The sequence below is a fragment of the Equus caballus genome, chromosome 23 (assembly GCF_041296265.1).
Source record: "Equus caballus isolate H_3958 breed thoroughbred chromosome 23, TB-T2T, whole genome shotgun sequence".
Taxonomy (NCBI): Eukaryota; Metazoa; Chordata; class Mammalia; order Perissodactyla; family Equidae; genus Equus; species Equus caballus.
In genome coordinates, this window is record NC_091706.1 from 22,070,822 (window position 1) to 22,098,253 (window position 27,432).

At 45.6% G+C, this 27,432-nt stretch overlaps 1 protein-coding gene and 1 long non-coding RNA gene across 3 annotated transcripts in view; one reads left to right on the forward strand and one right to left on the reverse strand.

Moving 5' to 3' along the window:
• LOC102147588 (uncharacterized) overlaps window positions 1–27,432 on the reverse strand; it is a 452,754-nt gene that overhangs the window by 186,642 nt on the left and 238,680 nt on the right. The window lies entirely within an intron of this gene.
• On the forward strand, window positions 2,590–8,949 carry LOC138920283 (spermatogenesis-associated protein 31D4-like). Of its 2 annotated transcripts, none has more exons than XM_070248189.1 (4): window positions 2,590–2,867; window positions 3,614–3,659; window positions 4,260–4,320; window positions 4,599–8,949. In XM_070248189.1, exons 1-4 carry the CDS (start codon window positions 2,670–2,672, stop codon window positions 8,806–8,808), a joined length of 4,515 nt encoding a protein of 1,504 aa, XP_070104290.1. In that variant the 5' UTR covers window positions 2,590–2,669; the 3' UTR covers window positions 8,809–8,949. The 2 variants fall into 2 exon arrangements, with proteins under 2 accessions (XP_070104290.1, XP_070104291.1); XM_070248190.1 differs by having other exon boundaries at window positions 2,633–2,867; window positions 3,614–3,995.

Here is a 27,432-nt window from a genome sequence, read left to right on the forward strand (position 1 = left end):
AAAGGATCATAAGAGCATATTATGAACAACTTTATGCCACAAATTAGACAATTTATAAGATATTGGCAAATTCTTAGATCCAAATTTCCAAAACTGACTCAAAGAGAAATAGAAAATCTCCATAGATCTGTAACCAACAGGAAAATTAAATTAGTAATTAAAACCCTTTCAGGGAAGAAAAGCCCAGATTCGGATGACTCAACTGGTGAATTCCATTGACTATTAATGGAGAAAATAATCCCAATCTCTCACCATCTATTTCAGAAAATATCGAAAGAGAGAGCTGGTCTCACATCATTCTATTAGGCCAGAGTTACCTTGATTTCAACGGCAAGTGAAGACATCACATGCAAAGACAAGACCACTATCCCTCATGAATATAAATGAAAAATCCTGAACGATGTGTTAGTGAGTGATGTCACCAAGATGGGGGAGTAGGAGATCTTAGCCTCTGTCCTCCCAGAAAGATCAACAATTAGACTGCTACCTACCCATGGTCAAAAAGAGTTCTGGGAGAGCTCTAAAGCCCCCTTAAGAAACTTTAGCAACATAGCAGAACAAAAAATGTGAGAATAGCCACACATAAAGAGAAAGAAGAACAGCTTCATTTTGCCTGCATCACCCCGTCCTTTAAGCTGGCATTACTCAGTGCTAAGAGGGAACTCCTCAGCTAGAAAGAGCTCTCCTTTCAGGGAAAGAGAGAGCAGAGTGAACGACCAGCGTCCCAGCCTTTCAGGGCACACATGAAGTACCCACTTTGGTTTCCCCCCACCCAGAGACCGGCAAAGCAGAGAGGTATAGAGATGGCGAGGGACAGGGAAGAAGAGCAGGGTTTACCAATATCGGGCACACAGCAGTAAAGACCACAGTTGTTTGACCTGTTCTATAGATAACTCCAACGTGGAAGGGCAAGGGGAACAGTGCACTAAGAGAGATACACAGCTCTGTGGGAGCAGGGGAGGAGCAGTCTCTGAACACGTTCCAGGAAAGGGGTCACCTTCCACGCCAAGATGAACTTTGCATGAATAAAGATTTAAGTGAGGACAGACTGAGAAGAGTGAAGACGGGAAGGAGGTGTCGACCAAATTTCATCCACCTGCAATTTTACCTACTCACATTTTATCTACCACGGCAAGAAGTTAGTATCTAATATTTTAAAATTACTTTTAAATACAAGTATTCGCGTACTAGTTATATAAATGGAGGTAAACACAAGAACAGCTACGATAGAAATGGCTAAAGTGGTTTCCACGGGGAATGGAAGTGGGGGGATAGAAAGGACTGGGGTTGTGAGGTTGGGGAGGGCCCGTCACGCTTCTTTATAAAGCCTTCAGTACTATTTGGTTTTAAAGGCACAAGTATGGATTCCTTAGATAAATATTAATTTTTAAGTGAGCCTTAAAGAATGAGTAAGGTTTCTACAAGGAGAGGGAGGAGGTGGGTATTTCTAGCAGAGGACCCAACATTAACAGAGAGAGGCGGCAGGAGAGCAGAGGGAATAGCAGGTAACCCATTAGGATGACTGTGGAACACACCTCCCTGCGTGGGGACACATGAGCTGGTGCTTGACTGCAGAAGGCCTTGGATAGAAGGGCGCGTGCGCGCGCAAACACACACACACACACACACACACAGGCACTCATGTGGTTGTTGGCAGGAAGGCCATCAAGGGTATTGGGCAAAGGGGTGATATGCTGAGAACTGAGCTTTAAGTACAGCAGTGGTTCTCACCTTGGAGATCAACTTCCTTAATGGCCTCCCAGCTACATTTTAGAAGCCTTGAAAATGGTACTCCATTGTGTCATTGTCATCCACCACAGTCACGCACCACGTAACAATATTAACGATGTTTCGGTCACTGATGGACCACGTATGTGACAGTGGTCCCATACGGGTAGCACCACATAGCCTAGGTGTGTAGTAGGCTCTACCACCTAGGTTTGTGTAAGTACACTGTGTGATGTTCACACAGCAATGAAATTGCCTAATGATGCATTTATCAAAACATCTCCCTTTCATTAAGTGATGTATGCCTGTACTGATTTTAGTCTTGTGAATGTTGAATAATGAATTCTTCATTTCAATTATTTGAGTCAGCCCCACTGGCTGAAGACGGTAAAGGCTGACTGAAGCAAAAAACTAAAATTTGTTATTCAACATTCACAAAACTAAATGAGTAAAGAAGAACTTTAAGTTCTATATCAGGGTTCATGTAAGGCAAAAACATTCTAAGGGAAAGATGGATTTGAGGACATATATGATGCTGAGTGTAAATGTCTGAGTACAAGCAAAAATTCCAGGGAGCATTTCAGACTTTCGAGGCAGTGGAATTGGTGAAACCAAAGTCAAGCTCTCCAAACAGTAAAGGGGGCCCGGGTAATATCTGGAGTACAGATGGAACAGGCAGAAAATTTCATTAACGTAATTGTATGATGTGATGAACGGACAGAGTTGGAAAATAGGATGGCAGGGGAGGGCCCAGGATGGATGGAGAGCTCAGCTGGGCTGGTGGAGGGAAGGGGCCATGGGCACACCCTCTGCATGTCCCCTCCCCCCCCCCCTGAAGCCCTTTGTGACTCTTGAGTGCTCTGTGATGCAGGCCTGGGATTATAGGCAAGTGCGGACACTCTCAGAGCTCAGTTGCCTCAGGCAGCCTTGCGATTCAGAAAATGGAGTTCAGTCAATGGAATGTTCTCTCATTTCTGAATAGCCATATTGAGTTGTTTTTGAGCATCTGCTCAACATTCTTAGATAGCGACCACAACCTCACCATCGTGTGTGGGTTGTGCTTGCTTCTTCTGTTCCTGTGCTTCCTGGTGGGGATTCCATCTTTACCAACCTTCTGGAAAACCAAAATCTACCAAAAGGTAAGGATCCCTGGGCAAGCCACCAACAGGGATTTTTTATTGTTGTTTCCATTTCTAGTCCCCCATTTTTAAATGAGTTGGTCCAGAGAGACTCCTAAGGTGGCAAGTCTGAATAGAGGATAGAACGTCATCCTTCTAGGGGAATAGGCCAGGCAGGACTAGGGCTTCAGCTGGGACTGTTTCCCATTTAAAACTCACAGACCATCTGGGTGTGGTGGAGGATTCCTGGATGAAATCCCATCAGTGACTTCACGGCCCTGCATTAGGTTATTTAGAGAGTTTGGGATCTGTGTAGGAGGACACTGTTCCCAACACTGGATCATGAGTCACGTTCCCATGTCGGGCGTCGTTCGACCAAACCGTCCTTTGTGTTGGGCAGATCAGGAGAGCAGTGCTGAGCCTCTGAGCAGACACTGGAGTGTGAGCTCTGTCCCAGGATACAGGGGCCTATCTGAGGAAGCACAGATGTGACTGTGGGCCTCAGAGTCTATGCCCTCCTTGAGCAGAGGACTTCTGACTGAGAAGATCAAGTGTGGACTCTAGCCAAAAATCCTCCTTCGAGTTTTTCAAAGAAGGAAAAATTGAAAGTATCTTATCACCTTTAGAAATTCAGAAAGGGAAAGAACACAAAGTGCTAGCAATAAAAATAGAGAGTGACATGAATCTTGGATGAATATCTGAGTTTCCTAGAGAGAGGAGCAAGACAACTAAGTCCTCGCTCCTCATTCTTTGCTTTTTGTTCTCAGCGTCAGGGCAGAGCCAAGAGGAGAAGAAAAGGTGGAACATCAAGTGGTAAGGTTCCAGCTATCCCACCTGAGCTCTCCAAGGGTGACCCTTCCTGTCCTCTCCATGAGGTCCCAGGTCCATGGTCTCTGAGGATGTCAGTCGCTCGATAGAGTCCCTCTCAGAAAAGAGAGGCCTCAGAGGAAAGGCTCATGGGAAGGTAGTCAGAACCCGAGACATTTCTCAGACTCCTGCTCTGCCCAGCTCTGGGCATGAAGCAGTGATGGGCCTGGACAATGGGTGTTGCCCAGTGCGTGGCCGTGGGAGACGTCAAGAGTCAGAACTTCTGTCTCCTGACCTTGTGAGACTGCGTTGACTTCCTGGATGATCAGACTCCTCTTTGAGGTAACCATTGACCTATGTTCCTCACATGGTGGTTTTGAACATCCCATGGGATAATGTATGTGACAGTGCTTTATAAACGAAGCAACAAACACATGTGAACCTTATTAATATTATCATTGACCGTTTGACCACATCTACTGATTCTTGGGGCTTTCAGAGTTAACATCCCGTTAATATCCCAAGGGTCTCCCCTAAAGGGACTCCTGTGTAACACCTATGCTTCTACCTTTATTACATGTTTAATTCACTCTTCTGATTTCCCAGGTTGGAGAAATTACCAGAGGGAAAGAGAGGAGAAAAGGAGGCTAATTTCTATTCTGAAAAGGTGACTAGTCTTTTCTTTCCTGATCCCTCTTTAACATGTTCTCTGCAATTCCAGGGATTCAGTACAGCCTGCAGTAGTCATGGGAGGGGTTTGCCATAGGAACGGGTATGTGAATGAAGGCCTTGGGGTGAGGGCTGCTGAGTGTATGGTGAAGTCATAGATGTGGGGCATTGTGAAGGGGCAGCAGGCTTCAGGTGGCCCCTCCCCTGACAGGCCAGCAGGTCCTCCTTTCCTTGTTCTGGTCCTGGCTACAGTTTTCTACTTCCTGTCTCCCGCAGGCCCCTAGGCCGGCCTCTCGATACCACCCGCTTTCGTCAACTATTATGCCCAGACCCCTCCTGTGAGGTGTGTAATAGCACAACTGCTGAGATCAATCGGCTCCTGGAGGACCTGGAAGATGATACCGCCTCTGTGTCCTCTATGGCTTCCACAGCTTCTGGGACTGAGTCATCATTCACTCTGTCCTCTGCCTTCTCAGAAGTCCCTCCAGGAGACCTAACACCATCCCCTCCACCTGACCCTTCCCCACCGCCCCCCTCCGTTCTCTCACCTAACCCGACGACACCCTTAGCTGGCTTTCTTTCACCCTCACCACCGGGTCACTCTATGCCACCAGAGCCTTCTCCTCCCTTGGAGTCCAAATTCCCAGCAGACCATTGCCCACCCCAACCCCTTGCCCTTCCCCCTCTCCCACCACATGACACCCAGGCAACGGGTCCTATTCTCCAACCAGAGACCACTCTGTCTCTGAATACGATCTTCTCTCTTGACCGCACCCTTTCCCAAGATATTAACCCCTCACCAAATTTGTCCCAGATAATCAATCCCACTGATTCACTGGCTTGTCATCACACACCACCAAGCCTGTCTGTCTCACCACCGACAGACCACCCTTTAACTGTGGCTCGATCTAAATCGGTTTCCATCTTACTGAAGTCTGTTCCAGAGAACTCATCTCCAGATAGCCCTGGCGGGTTGTCCACTTATGTCCCAACAATCAGAGGCACTGACCATTCAAGCCTGTCAATTTCAGAATTATCCTGGTGGCAAGCTTGTGCCAAAGACTTGTTCTTAGCACCTTCCACCTTGGCACCATGTGCTTTTAATCGAGAGTTTCTTGCTCTCCATTCTTCAGAGTCCTCTCTGGAGAGACACCCTACAGCTAACCTTATAGAGCGTGGTAACCTCTCATTTCTCAGCCCTCATGTCCTGGCACTCCTGGAGAGACAAGTCCGAAAGAGGAGTGATTTCCTGATGTGGAGGGAAAAGGAGAAGGAGAAGGGTTCTTTTCCAAAAAAACTTAGGCCAGACTACCCACTAAATCCTTCGCGGAAAATGCTAGAGTCAAATGCTGATGAGTGTGACTCAGCATTCTCCCTTCCTTTTTGGAGCAGTGCAGGCAAACCAAAGGAGCTGCACATGCATGGGCAGCCCCCATATCCTAAAATCTTGGAGGACCATTTACAGGAAAAATGTACGCAGCTCTTCTGGGGTCTCCCATCTCTGCACAGCGAGTCCTTGCCCTCTGCTATCCGTGACTCAAGTGACTGCACCACAATCTTCCTTTTCAATACCATCTCAAATGCCTCCATGGGCCAAGAATCCCCGGTACCTCTCCATCGCCCACCTCCATCCTTGCCTGAGATCCAGCCCCAACCCTTGCCTCAAACCCTGCCCCAATCCCAGCCCCTACCTCTCACTCAGGTCAAGTCCCAGGCCCACCTTAAATCCTCACTCCCAATCCTACCATCTGGTCCTCTACCCCAGAGAAGGATCTGTGGAGTGTGTCACCATAGACCCCGGGATGAATCAGAGTCTCTCACCTCATCTGAAATTCAACAACTGGAATGGAAAGTGTTGCAGAAGCAACAGGAAAGTTTGTGGGGTTCGCCCTCTGTAGTCCAAAGATCTCAGGAGGAATTTTGTCCTTCAGCTCCCAACTTCCCTTACCATCAGGCCTCCCAGGCCCATGCCTCCATCTCCACCCTTCCCGTAGAGTTTCCTCTCAGTGATGAGCTGAGGAAGAAACTGGAACATCACCTTCGAAAGAGGCTCATCCAACACCGGTGGGGCCTGCCCCGCAGGATCCGTGAGTGTCTGTCACTGATGATGCCTCCAAGAGATTTCTCAGAGATAGCTAAGTCAGAGAGCAATCGTGGACTCTCACGGATCTCGGTGAACAAAGATCTAAATGTTGGATTGAGCCAATCCAAAAGCTTCCATGACAGGGGTTCAGAACTGCTTCAGGGAGAGAAGGAGATGGGGAAGGATCAGGGGCATAGCCCAGAGAACGGCCCAAAAGCTCATCTGTTGAGTGACCCAGAGAGCTCTTCAGATAAGGATCCGGCATATGACTCTGAGAAAGACCTAAATAGTCACGTGGCAAGTCTGTCAGGGAAAAATTCAAGGGCCTTGGAGGAAAGTCTAGATCAGAAACAACTTGAAAATGTCCTCAAAGCACATTTGAGCAAGAAGTTTGAGGAAATCAGTGAGGCTCGGCTCCCTGGGACGGTGCGCAGTTCATGGCATGCTAGCAAGCAGACATTGCTGCTTTCTGACAAATCCCGCACCCAAATAACACAGAGGAGTCTGCCACCTTCAGTGGGTGGGGACTCCTCCCTGAATACCTTCCAGGAGCTTTGCTTCATTGATTCCAGTGCCCAACAGATGATGGAAACCCATATTAAAAGCTTTCGTATGACGATGGAGTGGGGCCTTCCCTGCAGGGTCCTGGAATCCATACAGGCGTTTAAATTGGAAGATGCTGCATCCCAGTCCTTGCCCTATTTCTACTGCGCCCCCTCAAATAACCCAACTTTGGAAGTGGACTCCAAATCCAGGGGCTTCGAGCCCCATAGAGGAAGCTCTAAATCCGCTCTTCAAGAAAAAGCGGAAACAACAAATTCAGCCCTGGTCCTGGATCGTCTTTGCCCTGCTACTTCACCTATGGGCAGGCAGGGACAAGGGGTGCCGAGACAATCACCCTCTGGTATCAACCAAGAGATTGCAGAGGTTGTTCAGAGGAGTAAGGGTGCCAGGCAGACTCATCTGCCTGTCACCTGTGGCATCACAGGCAAAGCGAGTCAGAAATTTACTCAGCTAGGCAACAGATGCCCCCCAGAGCTGCCTGCAAGGCAAGCTGGTGCCAAACATGAGACAAAGGATGAGAGAGTGAGTCCCAGTGATAGAAGAGCAGGGCGACAGGACAAAAAGATGAAGTCGGAACCCTTTTCCGTGCACAACACGGCCAGGGACATATTCAGGGCCAAGGAGCTCAACGCTCTGCAGTCAAAAACTGGTAATGTGTTGACAACCAGCAAGCCAGGAAGCCCCCAAATGAGACGTGGGAATCACAGTAAAATAGAAATTACTGGGACCATTGAAAGCCCTGCACCGAAAAGACAAGCTCCCCAAGACCCGAAGTCATCGGATCTGAAGGAACATCTGTTGAGGGAATTAAAGTCGAAACTAGAGAAGAGGAATCAGAGCCAGGTCCAAGGCCAACACACTGACAGGTCCCCTGCCTCAGAGAGCTTGACTTACAAGGCCTCACTGACTCATGCCCACGGTGTCTCCCCTGGGGACATGGGAGCTTCCCAGGTGCTGCATGTCCATCTGGAGGACAGTGGGATCAGCAGGCAGCAGCGGCAGGAGCCTTGGGTCCCTAAGAAAGACCTAAAGAGGTACGAGGATAAGAAATTCCCACCAGCTACAATGAGAGTGAGCCCTCCGGGCCCCAACAAAGAAGAGCTTGGTGGAGGGGATGCAGGGTTGGGGACATCCCAACCTACCAGAAAGACTTTCGCTACTCAGATCACAGCATCAGAGGGGACGCTTGGGAGCAAGTCTTCCCACACCTCATCACAGAAGGCACAGCCTCCTCCTGAAAGTCTGCTCAGAAAAAAGATGAACCACATTTTTCAATGGCTTCGTCCTGGGACAAAGGGCAAGAACCAAGAACATCCCCAGGAAAAGGGCAGCCCCATATCATCTGCACAGAGCAGAGGCCTGGTTAAAGGGAGAGCTGCCGTTACTGGGACCACCACGGCTCAGAAGACCAGGACGGTCCCTGGGAAGTTCCCAGTGGAGAAACTGGGGCAGCGTTGTGCAGCAGAGGTCACCCGCCCTCAAGAGCCCCTTCCTTCCCTGAGGAAGTTTGTGAAAACTTGGCAGAAGGCCGAAGAACAGGCCCAGGCAGAGCCCGTCCAGGGGCATCCTTCCAACTACAGGGCTCCCTCCTGTAAAGTGCCAAACACTAAGTCCTGCCACCACGTAGAAGTTGTCTTTGCTGGCCAGAATTATCCTACATGTTCTAGACGGATCAGAGACCAGAACAGACACCCTCAGAAAGTCATGGCGTTTAAAGATCAGCTCTTGGATCAGAAGCGTCCCTTATCTGTGCCCCGCAGGGAGCATGTGCCCCATCCAAGCTCCACCTGCAGGCGTCAAGCCGGCCCAGGGGCCTCCAGCTGTTCTCACCACTGCTAAAGGCACTCTGTTTAGGGACCCGTCTCTATGTCAACAGAAAACGCTTTTCCAGCGTTTCGAGAGCGGAAAATTTCCCACCGCAAAATCATTCCTTCTTGTGGAGAATAGTAATTCTCCCCAATAAATGATTCTCTAATAATAGTGATGTCTTTTCTGCGTCCTGTGTTGGGGGCATGGGTTTCAGGTAACTCAGGGCTTGTGCTTAGGGAAAAGGAGGAGTGAGTTCAGCTCTTACTGATTGCTTCCTCTGGCTTCTAAAAGGTCACCGGTGCTCTGGAGCTCTTGTTGACCAAGAGATCTCACGTGCCCCCAAAAGCCCACTTCCTCCCTGATGAAGTTTGAGGAGGTGGGCTCTGCCTCCTGCCTCTTCGCTTAGCCTTAACGAAAGTGTAGAGCAGCCCACACCTCCCGCTCACTGAATGTTTTACATCCTTCAGAGAGTAGGGAAGACAGGTGTTCTCTATCCGAAGAGGGTCAAGAATAGGTATGCAATTCATAAAACAACAATGAAGAAAAAACAGTGGCTTCATCATGATTTAGAGGTCAGTGACCAGAGGACCCCACAGGTGGGTGAACCCTGAATGGGATTTGGGGGGGTGGGGGAGGGTATTGCTGCAGTGGATCCTGGGCTGGTGGGGGAGGGGCTAGGAACAGCACAGACACGCCTTAAGAATCTGTCATGTGAGTCATATTAATGTGTTAGGGAAGAATACTTTAAACTTTACATTGAGGTTTCCCTACTGGAAAGGCACCTGGGGGAAGTGGTTCCCCTCTGTAGGTATTTCTTCAGACTGCCAAATGATGTTTTGTTGCGGAGCAACAGCATCACTCAGCTGCCAGTAGTAACAATGTTGACCAGGTAGCCACCTACCTCCCAGGATAAAATAAAGCTGAGAGTAAGGAAAAGATGACTTGGAGTAAGCGAGGAGGGAAGAAAAAATGAAGAGGGGAAAGAAGGACCTTGCCGGTAGAACAAAGCTTTATGCCTCATCATCCATATGGTGACCCTGTCCTGTTCCCCCCGCCCCCTCCTCAATCTGATCCAGGCATCACCACCTTGAGGCTGATCCAGGCACTGCACAGCACACTGATGCCTTTTTCCTAAAAGGCACGGGGCTGTTCTTTGAATACTAAACAATATCTGCAGGGAGGTCATCAGGCATGGCATCCCCCTCTTTGGGGAAGGTGATCTTGCCGCCTTCCTTCCATCTATGCTTAATAGGAATATGCAAGATCTTGCCCTTAGTGTGTACAGTTCACCTATCAGGATGGACGTGCCGCCTCTGATATTCACGGCCTTGGTGGAGCCATGGTTGGTCTCCCCCAGAACACCTGCAGCTCATGAACCAGAGGTGAGTCGCAGACTATGCACCAGGTTACAGATATATGTGGGTCTCACCATGGGCTGCACACATACCCACCCTTACAATAGGGGTTTGGAGGAAAGGCAACTCCACTTAGACACACTGGGACTCAAAAATTGGCTGAGTGTCAACCGGGGCAAAATTCAAAAAGCATTATGATGGTGAGCGTTAAATACATTAAGTTGTAGATGTCTAAGTAAAATAAAGATGGTTACAAGGGTGGAAAAATAAAATACCAATTTAGTTTTCTAAAAACAACATGATTTTAAAAATGGAAGGGAGGAGAAAAAGGGAAAAATAGAATAAAATGATTGTTCTATAAGTAATAAGAGGGGGTCAAGATATAGGTGACAAACGAAATAAGACTCCGAGTAAGGGAAAGGAATTTGAGGACATTAGAAAAGATACAAGTATAATGGTAATTATTGTAACAAAACCGAACACGCACGCGCGCACACACACACACATACACACTACACAAATGGGGTGAGTATCCCAGAGGGCACTGGAGGTAGTTTTCCCAGAAAGACTTGTGAATGCTAGGTGTTAAAACCAAAACCAAAAACAAAACCGGTGTCCACTACAGCCTCTCTCACTCCACACTTGTATCTTCTTGTCCAGAGTTATGCCATTGAACCCACAATGTCTGAAACTTGAGGTCAAAGAAAGAATGCAGATTCTGTGGAGGTCCTGGGAGGGGGATGGGGCCCAGGGCAGGAGACTTGAAGAGGTGAGGAGGCCATGGAGGGCTCTACCATCGATGTGGACAGACCAGCCAAAGACCAGCCTCTCAGTTTCTACATCATCTCATCTTAGGGTCCTTTACTTCCATTCCAGTGTAGTTACTGCCACACTCCAGAGCTTATCACCAGGAACACTTCAGCCATCCAGATTGTTACAGTCGGACATTCCACCCTTTGGCCTCGTCTCTCATTCTTCTGATTCATATGCCCCTTGTTAACTTTTCAACTCCAGGCCGTTCATTTTCCCACCTACTCCTTGTCTGTCCGTCAAGCTCTTGTTTACATTTCCTCCCTCTCCCGGGTAGACGTGGTGGTCTGTCAGGTAACCCACATCTAAACGGCTCCGCTACTCATGGGCCCCATCCAATCCCTTTTAATCCTTCCTGTCTGGCAAAATCCCATCTCTCTGCCTTTCCCAGAAATGCCTTCCTATAACTAATTGATCACTATTGGATTAAGTCTCACAATGGAGTCTACCGATGCCACAGTAAATTCAGCCCCAGCACTAGCTGGAAATCACTCACTCATTCCACAAAGAATTATCCCATGCTTACTAACATGAGAACAAAACAAATGGAGCCTAGGCCGCTGTTTCCTTACTCCATTCTCTCTCCAGGGACACTCAAATTTATGTCAAATCTCCTTCACTTCCCTCAAATTTAGGCTGTCTCCATTTGCTCAGTAGATGTGCTGGACCACTGATCACAGAGGAACTAGAAGTCATGAGACAGGAACTTTCCGTCAATAAAGCTTCACAAAAACCTTTTCCCGTTCCTCCTTTCCTTCTTTCCTGTTATATGAAAAGAGGTTTCCTTCCTAACCTCAACGATTACACTTCCTGAAATGTCCCTATTGAGAGAGCTAAACCCTTGTCTTGACGGACTGAGCCCCCTTGCCAGGTATCCTCTCGTCCCCTCCCTCTCTTTAGGAGGCACCCAGCTTCTTTCATTATTTTAAGCTTCCTATTACAGAAATGTTTAAACATGCACAGGAGCAGTGGAACTTCCCATGTAGCCCTCACCCCACTTTCACAGTCATCATCTGGCACGTGTGATACGGCCCGTCTCCTACACTACGGTTAAGGGGCAAAAGCCCATGGGAACATCCTGCCATCCGTCTCTCAGGTGTATGCTTTGTGCCCATGTCACAGCTCTCACGTTTCTTTGACATTTACTACCTGTGGAGCTCACTGACCCAAAACAGATGGACAGAGCCATGGGGAGGAAACGCACTGAGCTTCAGATGCTCTGGCCATCAGTTCTGCTCAGCCCTGTAGTCAAGCCTGAGAAGTCACTGAGTTAACTCCTCCCTCCACCCCACGCAGAAAGGAATCTTCCCAAGCAAATGCAGTGCACGGTGTTGCAGTCCCTCAGTCACACAGTGACTGCAGCACGTAGAGAGCACAGAAGGAGAAAACTGTACATGTGATAAGGACTTCACATCACCATGCAAGTGTTTTCAAAGATTTAGAAGAAAGTTTTTTTCCTGTAATACATTTCAAACGAGCTACTGTATGATGAGTTAAACACAGGAGATCAAACACTTTTTTATCTCCTCTCCTTCCCCAAAAGTAAAATATTGCATGAAAAGATGCTCCACATCATTAGTCACCAGGGAAATGCAAATCCAAAGCACTGTGAGATAGCACTGCACACACAGGATGGCTAGAATCAAAAAGTTAGATAATAGCAAGTGTTAGAAGGCCGAGAAACTGAAACCCTTCTATGCTGCTGGTGGGTATGAAAAATGGTGCAGCTGTTTTGGAAAACCGTCTGGCAGTTCCTCAAAAGTTAAACACAGAATTACCATATTACCTAGAAATTCCACTTCTAGCTAGACACTCAAGAGAAATGAAAACATATGTCCACACAAAAACTTGTACACAAATGTCCATAGCAGTATTATTCATGACGGTCAAAAGACGGAAACAACCTAAACGTCCATCAACTGACGAATGGGTAAATAAATTACGGTATATCCACACAAGGTAATATTTTTTGGCAATAAAAAGTACTGATACATGCTACAATATGCACAAACCCTGACAACATTACGCAAAAGTGAAAGAGGCCAGTCATAAATAACCTCATATGATTCCATTCATACGAAATGTCCAGAACAGGGAAATCTAGAGCGAGAGGAAGTAGACTAGTGGTTGCTTAGGGCTGGGGGCATGAGAGGACAGGGGCATGACAGCTAAAGGTTATGAAGTTTCCTTTTGAAGTCATGAAAATGTTTTAAAATTGACTGTGGTGATGGTTACCCACCTGTGAATATACTAAAAATCATGGAAGTATACACTTTAAATGGGTAAGTTGTATAGTAGGTGAACTATATTTCAATCAAGCTGCCAAAACAAGTAAAGGATTTAAAAAGAATAAGGCCCTTGAGGACGACAAGAAGGGGAGAAGATATGACAAAAGATGTCAACAGATTTTTTGAAGACGGAAATCCGGTGCAGGAGTGGTAACTGACTAGCAGAGCAGAGGAAGTGCCGGCAAACCAACTCACGCCACAAAACCCCAGAAGACGGACGACCAGTGGCACCAGATAAGGAAGAAATTAAGGGTTTCATGCTGTACACATGTTGAATATTTTGTTCTTTCCTTTGGTTTTTGTTTTATATTATGTATAATTTAAAAAAAAAAAAAAATTTTGGGGGGGGGATGCTCTCTTCCAGTATTTTGTGAAACCCTGTTGAAGTGTTAGCACACTTTAAATGTGCAAAGAGGATCCAGGGTTCCTTGCCTGGGACAGAACCTGCGACAACTGTTTTAAAGTCACCATTGCACACTTCTGGGGTCTGGGTACGCTAGCGATGGCAGCTGCGGGAATCAAAGCCAGAAATCTCAAAGGTTAGGCAAAACTTGGGACAACAGCCAACGGTCCATTTTTAAAATGTATGTATTTAAAGATAAACTTGTGGAAAAGTTGCATGGATGGTAAACAACCATATACCCTTTATCCAGGTGTAACCATTAGTATATTGACCCATTTTCGATATCTCTCCACTTTGTCTCTGTCTCCCGTCCCTCCCTCTCCTTTCTCTCTATATCAGCAGACACACACACACACACACACACACACACACACACATGAATGTCCACGAATGTGCCATGTCCGCGCCCAGGATCCAAACCGGCGAAACGCTGGGCCACCAAAGTGGAGTGTGCAAACTTAACCACTCGACCATGGGGCCGGCCCCACCTGAAACTATTGTTGGTGGAGCTTATCTTGCTCAGACTTTAAAGGAGGATTTTACAATCATGAGTCCTGGGGACCTTAGGGGCAGTCAGGACCAGACTTGCTATAAAGAAAACAATGCCAGAGAAGCAAAGATACATAGAGGGATTTGTCTGAACAGAGACCTCCTGCAGTCGAGGGAGGGTACATGAGAGGGGTGGGCTTGAAGTGTACCTTCCTTTTGGGTAGAGACGATGGTGAAGCTGTGGATGAGGGAGAAGACAGGGAAAGAAAGGAGCTGTCATTACTGGTAAACCCTCTCACATGGGAGGGAAAGGATTGGGTGTCTGCGGCCAAGATAGATTCATCAGACTCAGCGAGGGAATGCGGGCACGCAAAGGGAGGACACGACACAGGGCTTCATTCCAGCAGTTCAGCACTGAACAATGAAGCTGTAAAAGTTATAACTATTAAATGACTAGCTAGCCTGGGGGGAGATGAAATAAATATATATACACCATCCACAAAAATGACGTTATTGTTTAAAAAGGTACAGAGATGTCAATGGGAATTTTGGGGAAAAGATAGAAAGTAGATGGGGAAAAAATCATAAAACCTTTCATGGAAGAAGTAACCATAGGTGTGATTCAAAAAAAATCTAAAGGTACTGTCAAATAGGATTACAACTGTGCTCAATAGAAGTTATGCTAAAGAGAAGCCTAGTCCCTAAATCAAGATGAGTTTGACCCTGCAGGCCATGGTCCAGCACAATTGCTCTGTAAAATAATGGAAAAGTTTAAAATTTTGCTGGGAGGAGGGGAGTTGGCAGAGAAAAAGAGGGAGCAGCAGGGCGAGACACCGCATGGGTGGAGGGGGCCAGATTTGAGAACCTTTAGAGGCTGACTAGCCTAAGAGGGATTTGGGGAAAAGAAGAACTACCAAACATTTTCAAGTTGTTTGCCCTGGGTCCACGGATGTGCCACGCCCTTGTGGCCCTCTTTCTCAGGCTTTCTGTTGGTTGATACAGGCTACTCTGTGCTCTCACGCTTTTTGCTGATAGTGGATTCTTTTGAGAAGATAATGGGAGGCGGGGCTGCTGCTGAGTATATTTCTGGTTTCATACAGGTAAAAACACATTATGTATGAGGGGAAGTTTTAGTTGAAGGCCGAGTACATCTTGGGGATGTAAATCCCTGGGCACAGGACCGACTTTCAAAGATGACGTGGGGGTCCAAAAGGAGATCACCAAGCAATAAAAGGCTCTTAGGTAATAGCTGGGTAACAGAATAAATAGAAAATTTCACCAAGGTGAAATATATGCTATGGTGAATATGTGGAGTTGGAAGGTAAGTTGGAAGTATCTATAGGGCCTCAGAGGGGTGGACTGATTTGCTGGCCTGGATGGTGGGGGAAGGGTTGTGGGTTCATCACTTCTGTGTTTTCCCCTCCCCGACCTTCAAGAACCTTTGGTGTCTATGCTAAAGCTCTGTGATGTGGGCCTGGAACTCTAGTCTAGAATGTGCACTCTTAACGCCCAGCTGCCTGAGGTGGCAGTGCACTTCTGGTGATGCAGATCACCCTCTTTGTCTGAGGAATGTTAATGCACCATGGCTGAGCTCCAGCTTCAGTTCCTAGGTATTCCCATCCCTGCCTTGCTGTGTGGGGTGGGGCTCCTTCTTCTGTCACTGTGCTACCTAAAGAGGAGTCCATGTTTCCCAAAATTTCGGAAAGAGAGAGACATCAATCAGGTAAGTAAATCAGGTCCCTCAGAGAGAGAGAGCCAAGATGGCGCCGTGAGTAGTCCTCTTTGTCTCTCGCCCTTCGAGTCTACAATTAGTTGGACACTTATCGCTTGACAAAGGATATCCAGACAATCACCCTCTGGTATCAACCAAGAGATTGCAGAGGTTGTTCAGAGGAGTAAGGGTGCCAGGCAGACTCATCTGCCTGTCACCTGTGGCATCACAGGCAAAGCGAGTCAGAAATTTACTCAGCTAGGCAACAGATGCCCCCCAGAGCTGCCTGCAAGGCAAGCTGGTGCCAAACATGAGACAAAGGATGAGAGAGTGAGTCCCAGTGATAGAAGAGCAGGGCGACAGGACAAAAAGATGAAGTCGGAACCCTTTTCCGTGCACAACACGGCCAGGGACATATTCAGGGCCAAGGAGCTCAACGCTCTGCAGTCAAAAACTGGTAATGTGTTGACAACCAGCAAGCCAGGAAGCCCCCAAATGAGACGTGGGAATCACAGTAAAATAGAAATTACTGGGACCATTGAAAGCCCTGCACCAAAAAGACAAGTTCCCCAAGACCCGAAGTCATCGGATCTGAAGGAACATCTGTTGAGGGAATTAAAGTCGAAACTAGAGAAGAGGAATCAGAGCCAGGTCCAAGGCCAACACACTGACAGGTCCCCTGCCTCAGAGAGCTTGACTTACAAGGCCTCACTGACTCATGCCCACGGTGTCTCCACTGGGGACATGGGAGCTTCCCAGGTGCTGCATGTCCATCTGGAGGACAGTGGGATCAGCAGGCAGCAGCGGCAGGAGCCTTGGGTCCCTAAGAAAGACCTAAAGAGGTACGAGGATAAGAAATTCCCACCAGCTACAATGAGAGTGAGCCCTCCGGGCCCCAACAAAGAAGAGCTTGGTGGAGGGGATGCAGGGTTGGGGACATCCCAACCTACCAGAAAGACTTTCGCTACTCAGATCACAGCATCAGAGGGGACGCTTGGGAGCAAGTCTTCCCACACCTCATCACAGAAGGCACAGCCTCCTCCTGAAAGTCTGCTCAGAAAAAAGATGAACCACATTTTTCAATGGCTTCGTCCTGGGACAAAGGGCAAGAACCAAGAACATCCCCAGGAAAAGGGCAGCCCCATATCATCTGCACAGAGCAGAGGCCTGGTTAAAGGGAGAGCTGCCGTTACTGGGACCACCACGGCTCAGAAGACCAGGACGGTCCCTGGGAAGTTCCCAGTGGAGAAACTGGGGCAGCGTTGTGCAGCAGAGGTCACCCGCCCTCAAGAGCCCCTTCCTTCCCTGAGGAAGTTTGTGAAAACTTGGCAGAAGGCCGAAGAACAGGCCCAGGCAGAGCCCGTCCAGGGGCATCCTTCCAACTACAGGGCTCCCTCCTGTAAAGTGCCAAACACTAAGTCCTGCCACCACGTAGAAGTTGTCTTTGCTGGCCAGAATTATCCTACATGTTCTAGACGGATCAGAGACCAGAACAGACACCCTCAGAAAGTCATGGCGTTTAAAGATCAGCTCTTGGATCAGAAGCGTCCCTTATCTGTGCCCCGCAGGGAGCATGTGCCCCATCCAAGCTCCACCTGCAGGCGTCAAGCCGGCCCAGGGGCCTCCAGCTGTTCTCACCACTGCTAAAGGCACTCTGTTTAGGGACCCGTCTCTATGTCAACAGAAAACGCTTTTCCAGCGTTTCGAGAGCGGAAAATTTCCCACCGCAAAATCATTCCTTCTTGTGGAGAATAGTAATTCTCCCCAATAAATGATTCTCTAATAATAGTGATGTCTTTTCTGCGTCCTGTGTTGGGGGCATGGGTTTCAGGTAACTCAGGGCTTGTGCTTAGGGAAAAGGAGGAGTGAGTTCAGCTCTTACTGATTGCTTCCTCTGGCTTCTAAAAGGTCACCGGTGCTCTGGAGCTCTTGTTGACCAAGAGATCTCACGTGCCCCCAAAAGCCCACTTCCTCCCTGATGAAGTTTGAGGAGGTGGGCTCTGCCTCCTGCCTCTTCGCTTAGCCTTAACGAAAGTGTAGAGCAGCCCACACCTCCCGCTCACTGAATGTTTTACATCCTTCAGAGAGTAGGGAAGACAGGTGTTCTCTATCCGAAGAGGGTCAAGAATAGGTATGCAATTCATAAAACAACAATGAAGAAAAAACAGTGGCTTCATCATGATTTAGAGGTCAGTGACCAGAGGACCCCACAGGTGGGTGAACCCTGAATGGGATTTGGGGGGGTGGGGGAGGGTATTGCTGCAGTGGATCCTGGGCTGGTGGGGGAGGGGCTAGGAACAGCACAGACACGCCTTAAGAATCTGTCATGTGAGTCATATTAATGTGTTAGGGAAGAATACTTTAAACTTTACATTGAGGTTTCCCTACTGGAAAGGCACCTGGGGGAAGTGGTTCCCCTCTGTAGGTATTTCTTCAGACTGCCAAATGATGTTTTGTTGCGGAGCAACAGCATCACTCAGCTGCCAGTAGTAACAATGTTGACCAGGTAGCCACCTACCTCCCAGGATAAAATAAAGCTGAGAGTAAGGAAAAGATGACTTGGAGTAAGCGAGGAGGGAAGAAAAAATGAAGAGGGGAAAGAAGGACCTTGCCGGTAGAACAAAGCTTTATGCCTCATCATCCATATGGTGACCCTGTCCTGTTCCCCCCGCCCCCTCCTCAATCTGATCCAGGCATCACCACCTTGAGGCTGATCCAGGCACTGCACAGCACACTGATGCCTTTTTCCTAAAAGGCACGGGGCTGTTCTTTGAATACTAAACAATATCTGCAGGGAGGTCATCAGGCATGGCATCCCCCTCTTTGGGGAAGGTGATCTTGCCGCCTTCCTTCCATCTATGCTTAATAGGAATATGCAAGATCTTGCCCTTAGTGTGTACAGTTCACCTATCAGGATGGACGTGCCGCCTCTGATATTCACGGCCTTGGTGGAGCCATGGTTGGTCTCCCCCAGAACACCTGCAGCTCATGAACCAGAGGTGAGTCGCAGACTATGCACCAGGTTACAGATATATGTGGGTCTCACCATGGGCTGCACACATACCCACCCTTACAATAGGGGTTTGGAGGAAAGGCAACTCCACTTAGACACACTGGGACTCAAAAATTGGCTGAGTGTCAACCGGGGCAAAATTCAAAAAGCATTATGATGGTGAGCGTTAAATACATTAAGTTGTAGATGTCTAAGTAAAATAAAGATGGTTACAAGGGTGGAAAAATAAAATACCAATTTAGTTTTCTAAAAACAACATGATTTTAAAAATGGAAGGGAGGAGAAAAAGGGAAAAATAGAATAAAATGATTGTTCTATAAGTAATAAGAGGGGGTCAAGATATAGGTGACAAACGAAATAAGACTCCGAGTAAGGGAAAGGAATTTGAGGACATTAGAAAAGATACAAGTATAATGGTAATTATTGTAACAAAACCGAACACGCACGCGCGCACACACACACACATACACACTACACAAATGGGGTGAGTATCCCAGAGGGCACTGGAGGTAGTTTTCCCAGAAAGACTTGTGAATGCTAGGTGTTAAAACCAAAACCAAAAACAAAACCGGTGTCCACTACAGCCTCTCTCACTCCACACTTGTATCTTCTTGTCCAGAGTTATGCCATTGAACCCACAATGTCTGAAACTTGAGGTCAAAGAAAGAATGCAGATTCTGTGGAGGTCCTGGGAGGGGGATGGGGCCCAGGGCAGGAGACTTGAAGAGGTGAGGAGGCCATGGAGGGCTCTACCATCGATGTGGACAGACCAGCCAAAGACCAGCCTCTCAGTTTCTACATCATCTCATCTTAGGGTCCTTTACTTCCATTCCAGTGTAGTTACTGCCACACTCCAGAGCTTATCACCAGGAACACTTCAGCCATCCAGATTGTTACAGTCGGACATTCCACCCTTTGGCCTCGTCTCTCATTCTTCTGATTCATATGCCCCTTGTTAACTTTTCAACTCCAGGCCGTTCATTTTCCCACTTACTCCTTGTCTGTCCGTCAAGCTCTTGTTTACATTTCCTCCCTCTCCCGGGTAGACGTGGTGGTCTGTCAGGTAACCCACATCTAAACGGCTCCGCTACTCATGGGCCCCATCCAATCCCTTTTAATCCTTCCTGTCTGGCAAAATCCCATCTCTCTGCCTTTCCCAGAAATGCCTTCCTATAACTAATTGATCACTATTGGATTAAGTCTCACAATGGAGTCTACCGATGCCACAGTAAATTCAGCCCCAGCACTAGCTGGAAATCACTCACTCATTCCACAAAGAATTATCCCATGCTTACTAACATGAGAACAAAACAAATGGAGCCTAGGCCGCTGTTTCCTTACTCCATTCTCTCTCCAGGGACACTCAAATTTATGTCAAATCTCCTTCACTTCCCTCAAATTTAGGCTGTCTCCATTTGCTCAGTAGATGTGCTGGACCACTGATCACAGAGGAACTAGAAGTCATGAGACAGGAACTTTCCGTCAATAAAGCTTCACAAAAACCTTTTCCCGTTCCTCCTTTCCTTCTTTCCTGTTATATGAAAAGAGGTTTCCTTCCTAACCTCAACGATTACACTTCCTGAAATGTCCCTATTGAGAGAGCTAAACCCTCGTCTTGACGGACTGAGCCCCCTTGCCAGGTATCCTCTCGTCCCCTCCCTCTCTTTAGGAGGCACCCAGCTTCTTTCATTATTTTAAGCTTCCTATTACAGAAATGTTTAAACATGCACAGGAGCAGTGGAACTTCCCATGTAGCCCTCACCCCACTTTCACAGTCATCATCTGGCACGTGTGATACGGCCCGTCTCTTTTCAGTCTACTCTCTCTGCGACTGAAATGGCTGCCTATTAAACTCATCAGTGGAAACTGTCATACTGTGTCACTTAAACTTTTTCCATCTGCTTATGGTTTTTACTTTTTTGTCATAGAAAGCCCTGACCTAAATCTCTACTCTTCTTTTATCCTGCTTTCATTTTGACCTTACTACTGCTGAAAATCAACCAAACTCATTCATCACTGTCCCTCCCTCCAAGCTCCATTAACATTTTCCTGTTATCCAGGTTTTTAACATACACTCAAGAGATTGTCAACAAAAATGGACTAAACCTTTACATGGAACTTCTTTACCCCCACATGGGACATTTTCAAGAACAGGAGCTTTCAGATGAATTAACAATGTGGGTAAATTTGTTACCAACGCTAGACTCTCATGCTAAAATATTTTCTACAGCTCAAAACATGGCATAAGGCAGATTCCTATTTAAGAGAAAGGGCCTTCTTTTAAGTTGCCCTGAAGATTCTGAGACTGTCCTTAAGAGCAGTGCTATGAGAGGATAGGAGGCACAATCTCAGTCACCCCAAGAGTTAATTTAAATGGAGAAAGTGAGATGGTTTCCCAAAGCACTGGAATTGATTTTTCCCTGAGTCTCTCCATAGTTGTAGATTCTGATAATCACAGAATATAGAGAAGGAAGAAACTTGGTGTTCCTTCTAACTGCCTCATTTCACAAACCAAGAAATTGAGGATCAGAGACATGAGGTCATTAAAGTCATCCAGTTACTTGGTTGCTTACTTCGACTAGGGTGGTTTCAGAAAGGATGCAGAAAAGTACAAGTATTCGAGAGCTACTTAGGGACTGTATTAATCAACACTGTAATAATCAGCTCTGTGCCCTTGGGTGCTGCGACAGCTGGGGGTCCACTGCTGCAGCTGAGAAATAAAGTGTGAGGAAGAAACAAAAACTGAGGGAGTCCATCGCCACTAGACCTGCCTTATAAGAAATGTCAAAAAGAGCTCTCCTGTCTGAAATGAAAAGGCAAAGGATACAAAGCTTGAAACAAGCTGATAAACAGATAAAATCAGAAAACTGCAACTCGGTATCAGAACATGTTAGTAAACAATTATGATGTAAAGGTTAAAGGGAAAGAATGCATTAAAAATAACAATAACCATTCCAATTTGGTAACAAATTCACAATACAGAAAGAAATAATTTTGACAACAAAAACAGCAAGGGAAGAAGAAAAGGACAGAACTTGCCTAGTCAAATGAAGCATAAACGCTATCAGCAGAAAAAGAACTATCTCATCTGTGAGACCTTTTATACAAACCTCATGGTAACCACAAAACAAAAATTCAGGGCAGAGTCACAAAACATAAAAAAAGAGGAAACTGAAAAACACATCACCAAAAACCATCAAGCTGAAATTGTAGTGAGAAACACAAGGACAAAGAAAGAAAGGAAATATAGAGCAACCATAAAACAAAAGATAAAATGGCAATAGTAAGTCCCTATATATCAATAATCATCCTAAATGTAAAGGGATTCAATGCACCAATGAAAAGACAGAGAGGCTGGACAGGTTAAGAAAAAGACCCAAAAGTGTGCTGCCTCCAGCAGACCCATCTCAGCTCTAAGGAAAAACATAGGCTCAGAGTGAAGGGGTGGAAGATGATACTCCAACCAAATGACAACCAAAAGAAAGCGAGCGTAGCCATAATTCTATCAGACAAAATAGACTTCAAGCCAAAAAAAGGCAAGAGACAAAGATGGGCATTATATAATGATAAAGGGGATAATCCATCAAGAAGACATAACATTTATTAATATATATGCACCTAACGTGGAAGCACCAAAGTCTATAAAACAACTATTAACAGACCTAAAGGGAGAAACTGACAGCAGCACCATAAGAGTAGGGAACTTTAATACCCCTCTTACATCAATGGATAGGTCTTCTAGAGAGAAAAATCAACAAAGAAACGTTGACCTTAAATGAAACACTAGACCAGATGAATTCAATAGATACATATATAATATTCAATCCAAAAGCAGCAGGATATACGTTTTCTCTCAAGTACACATGAAACATTCTCAAAGATACACTGTTGGGAAACAAAACAACTCCCAATAAACTTAAGAACACTGAAAAGATATCAAGCATCTTTTCCAACCACAATGGTATGAAACTAGAAATCAACCACAAGGAGAAAGCTGGAAAAGACACAAATATGTGGAGCCTAAACAAAGTGCTATTCATTGACTATTGGAACAACAACAAAATTAAAGGAGAAATGGAAAAATATCTGGAGACAAATGAAAAGGAAAATACAGTGTACCAAAATCTATTGGATACAGCAAAAGCAGTACTAAGAGGGAAGTTCATAGCAACACAGGCATACCTTGAGAAACAGGAAAAATCTCAAACAAGCAATCTAACAATACATCCAAAAGGATCAGAAAAGAAGAAAATGAAGTGCCCAAAGTCAGGAGAACAAAGGAACTACTAGAGATCAGAGCCGAAATAAATGAAATCGAGACTAAAAGACAATAGAAAAGATCAGCGAAACTAAGAGCTAGTTCTTTCAAAATATAAACAAAATTGACAAACCTTTAGGTAGAATAAGAAAAAAAGAGAGAAGCCTGAAATAAAATCAGAAAGAGAAGAAATCACAAGCAATATAACAGAAATACAAAGGATTACAACAGTATTCTTTATCAATGTTATAAACTACATTAACAAAATGAAGAATAAAAATCACATGATCATCTCAATAGATGCAGAGAAAGCATTTGACAACATTCAGCACACATTTATGATAATAACTCTCAATAAAATAATTATAGAAGGAAAGTACCTCAACATAATAAAGGCCATATATGACAAACCAACAGCTAACATTACACTCAATGGTGTAAACTGATAGCTATCCCTCTAAGAGCAGGAACAAGACAAGGATGCCCACGCTCACCCTTCTTAGTCCTAGCCAGAGCAATCAAGTAAGAAAAATAAATAAAACATATTCAAACTGGAAAGGAAGAAGTAAAACTGTCACTACTTGTGGAGGACGAGATTTAACATGTAGAAAACACTAAAGAATCCATCAAAACACTAAAAACAAACTAGCAGAAATAAAGAATCAAGAATACAATCCTATTTACAATCACAACAAAAAGAATTAAGTGGGTAGGAATAAATTTAACCAATGAGGTGAAAGACCTATACACTGGAAACTATAAGACATTGTTGAAAGAAATTAAAGAAGACACAAAGAAATAGAAGGATATTCTGTGCTCATGGATTAGAAGAACTAACATAGTGAAAAAGTGCATATTACCTAAAGCAATCTACAGATTCAATGTAATCCCTATCAAAACCCCAATGACATTTTTCACAGAAATAGAAAGAAGAATTCTAAAATTTATAGGAAACAACAAAAGTCCCCAAAGAGCCAAAGCACTCTAGAGAAAAAAGAACAAAGCTGGAGGCATCATATTCCCTAATTTCAAAGTATACTATGAAGCTGTATTAATCAAAACAGCACGATACTGGCAGAAAAGCAGACACAGATCAATGGAATAGATTTGATAGCCAAGAAATAAACCCATACATTTAGGAACAGCCAATTTTCAACAAAGGAGCTAAGAACATACAATGGAGAAGGGAAAGTCTCTTCAATAACCACTGTTGGGAAAACGGACAGCCACACACAAAAGAATGAAAGTAGACCATTACCTTACACCATGCACAAAAATTAACTCAAAATGGATTAAAGACTTGAATGTAAGACCTGAAACCATAAAACTGCAAAGAAGAAAACGTAGGCAGTAAGCTCTTTGCTATCATTCTTAGCAGGATCTTTTGGAATATGTCTCCTCAGGAAGGGGAAACAAAAGAAAAAATAAGCTAATGGGACTACATCAAACTAAAAAGCGTCCGTATGGCAAAGGAAACATCAATAAAATGAAAAGACAACCAGCAATTGGAAGAAGATATCTGCAAATCATTTATCCAATAAGGGGCTGCTATCCAAATTATATAAAGAACTCAACAACAAAAGAACAAACTTAGTCAAGAAATGGGCAGAGGATTTGAACAGACATTTTCCCAAAGATATACAGATGGCCAACAGGCACATGAAAAGGTGTTTAACATCACTAATTATTAGAGAAATACAAATCAAAACCACAATGAGATATCACCTCATGCCCATCAGAATGGCTATGATTAAAAAGACAAGAAATAAGAAGTGTTGGAGAGGGGCCAGTGCCATGGCCGAGTGGTTAAGTTCGTGTGCGCTACTTCAGCGGCCCAGGGTTTTGCCGGTTTGCATCTTGGGCATGTACATGGCACCACTCATCAAGCCATGCTGAGGTGGCATCCCACACAGCACAGCCAGAACGACATACAACTAGAATACACAACTATGTACTGGGAGCGTTTTGGGAGAACAAGAAGGAAAAAAAGATAGACAACAGATGTTAGCTCAGGTGCCAATCTTTACAAAGAAAACAGAAGTGTTGGAGAGGATGTGGAGAAAAGGGAGCCCTCAGACACTGCTGGGGGGAATGTAAATTGGTGCAGCCACTGTGGAAAACAGTACAGACATTCCTCAAAAACTTAAAAGTAGAATGACCAGGCATGACATCAGCATCACAGCGGAGTGAGCTCTTCCCTTAGACTCTCCTCCCTAAGAAACAATGAAAAGGATATTCATAAAGCAACAGAGGACAGGCACACAACACAAAAGACATCTGAGAGACCCATGCAGCCATATGTCTGAAGGTGGAGGTGCTGGACCCCCCCAGGAGGAAGAAGGAGGAAGTAAGGGGATCTCCCCTCCCTCCCCAGCAATGACCTAGGGCACAGGACCATGCACAGCTCTGAGAAAAGAGGGGCCTGGGGGGAGACTCTGTGGGAATGCCTTCACTCTCCAAGTTCCCTCACATCCCATAGGAAAGCTCCACAGAGGAGGCTAAGCTATTGTGGGGCTGTCTTCATGAAGCCAGCACGCCAGGAGGACAGACAGCGAGGGCAAAGAGAGAACACCCACGGGATGGCACATGCAAAAGAAGTGCCCCTCCCCCTGCTGGGCTCACAAGCTCAGCCAGACAGCCAGAGCAAGGGACCCCCTCTAGAGTGCCCGTGCGTACATTAGCAAAGCAGCAGCTACAAGCAGGCAATCGCAGATGGGTCCTGTCAGCATAGATTCCAAAGGACAAGCACAGACACCAGGGATCACAGCAGGCTCAGAATACACAGCTCCTGAACCTCCTCCAGTGGTGGCAGGTGGAATCTGCAACCAGATACTATCTATGCGAAGGCACAAACCTACCCCATCAAATAGTAGCAAGAAATATATTAATAGTCCAGACCAGAAGGAAACTGAAAAGCACCTAGAAATCAATCCTGAAGGCACACAAATTTACAATGTAAACGACAGAGAATTCAAAATAGCTACTAACATTAAAAAACTCGAGTTACAAGAAAATTCAGATAGTTCAATTAAATCAGGAATAAAATTAAGAAACAGAGGGAAGACTTCACAAAAGAGATTGACCCTATAAAGAGAAACCAATCAGAAATGTTGGAGATGAAAAACACAATGAGATAAAGAAAAATCTGGATACCCTGGATTACAGAGCTGACATTATGGAAGACGGAATTAGCAATGTGGAGGACCGAAATACAGAAAGGCTTCAGATGGAGGAGGAGAGAGAATTAAGACTAAAAAGAAACGAAGAAATTCTCTGGGAAATATCTGATTCAATTAGGAAATGCAACATAAAAACTATGGGTATTATAGAGGGAGAAGGGAGGGAGAAAGGAGTAGAAAGTCTGTTCAGACCTGGGAAAGGAGCTGGAATTACAAGTAAAAGACGCTAACAGCACTTCTGATTACATCAATGTAAAAAGACCTACTCCAAGGCATAGAGTAGGAAAACTGGCAAAAGTCAGTGACAAAGAAGAAATATTTTTAAAGGCAGCAAGGCCGCAGAAAATAACTTACAAAGACCATATCAAACTTTCAGGAGATTTCTCAGCAGAATCTTTACAGGCTACGAGAAGGTAGAAGGAGATATCCAAAATTCTGAAAGACAAAAACCTGCAGTCAAGAATACTCTATCCAGGGAAAAATATCCTACAGATATGGTGGAGAAATAAAAACTTTCCCACATAAACGAAAGCTGAGGTAGGTCATCGCCACAAGACACCCCAAACGGGAAATGCTCAAGAAGACCTTCATACCTGAAAAAGAAAAAAAAGAGTTCACAAAGCCTTGAGCAACGAGATAAATAGGCAGCCAAAGTCCGAAAATTGCAGCTCTCTACCAGAACAGGTTAGCAAAAACTTAATTACGACATTAAAGAGGAAGGGAAGGAAAACATCAAAAATAACTATCATCTTGTGATTTTAACCACAAAATCACTACACAAAACAGAATATGTTATGACCAACAAATCAGAGGAAGAGGAAAGGGATGGAACTGGCTTAGACCAAGGAAATGAGAGGCTATCGGAACATTGTATATCTCATCTACGAGATTTTTTATACAAACCTGATGGTAACCACTAAACAAATAATCAGAACAGAGACACAAATGATACGAAAAAAAGAAAACTGAGGGGCTGTCCCAGTGGCATAATGGTTAAGTTCGCATGCTCTGCTTCAGCCACCCAGGGTTTGCAGCTTCAGGTCTCAGGCACAGACCTATGCATCTCTCATCAAGCCCTGCTGTGCTGGCATCCCACATACAAAACACAGAGGAAGACTGCCACCGATGTTAGCTCAGCAACAATCTTC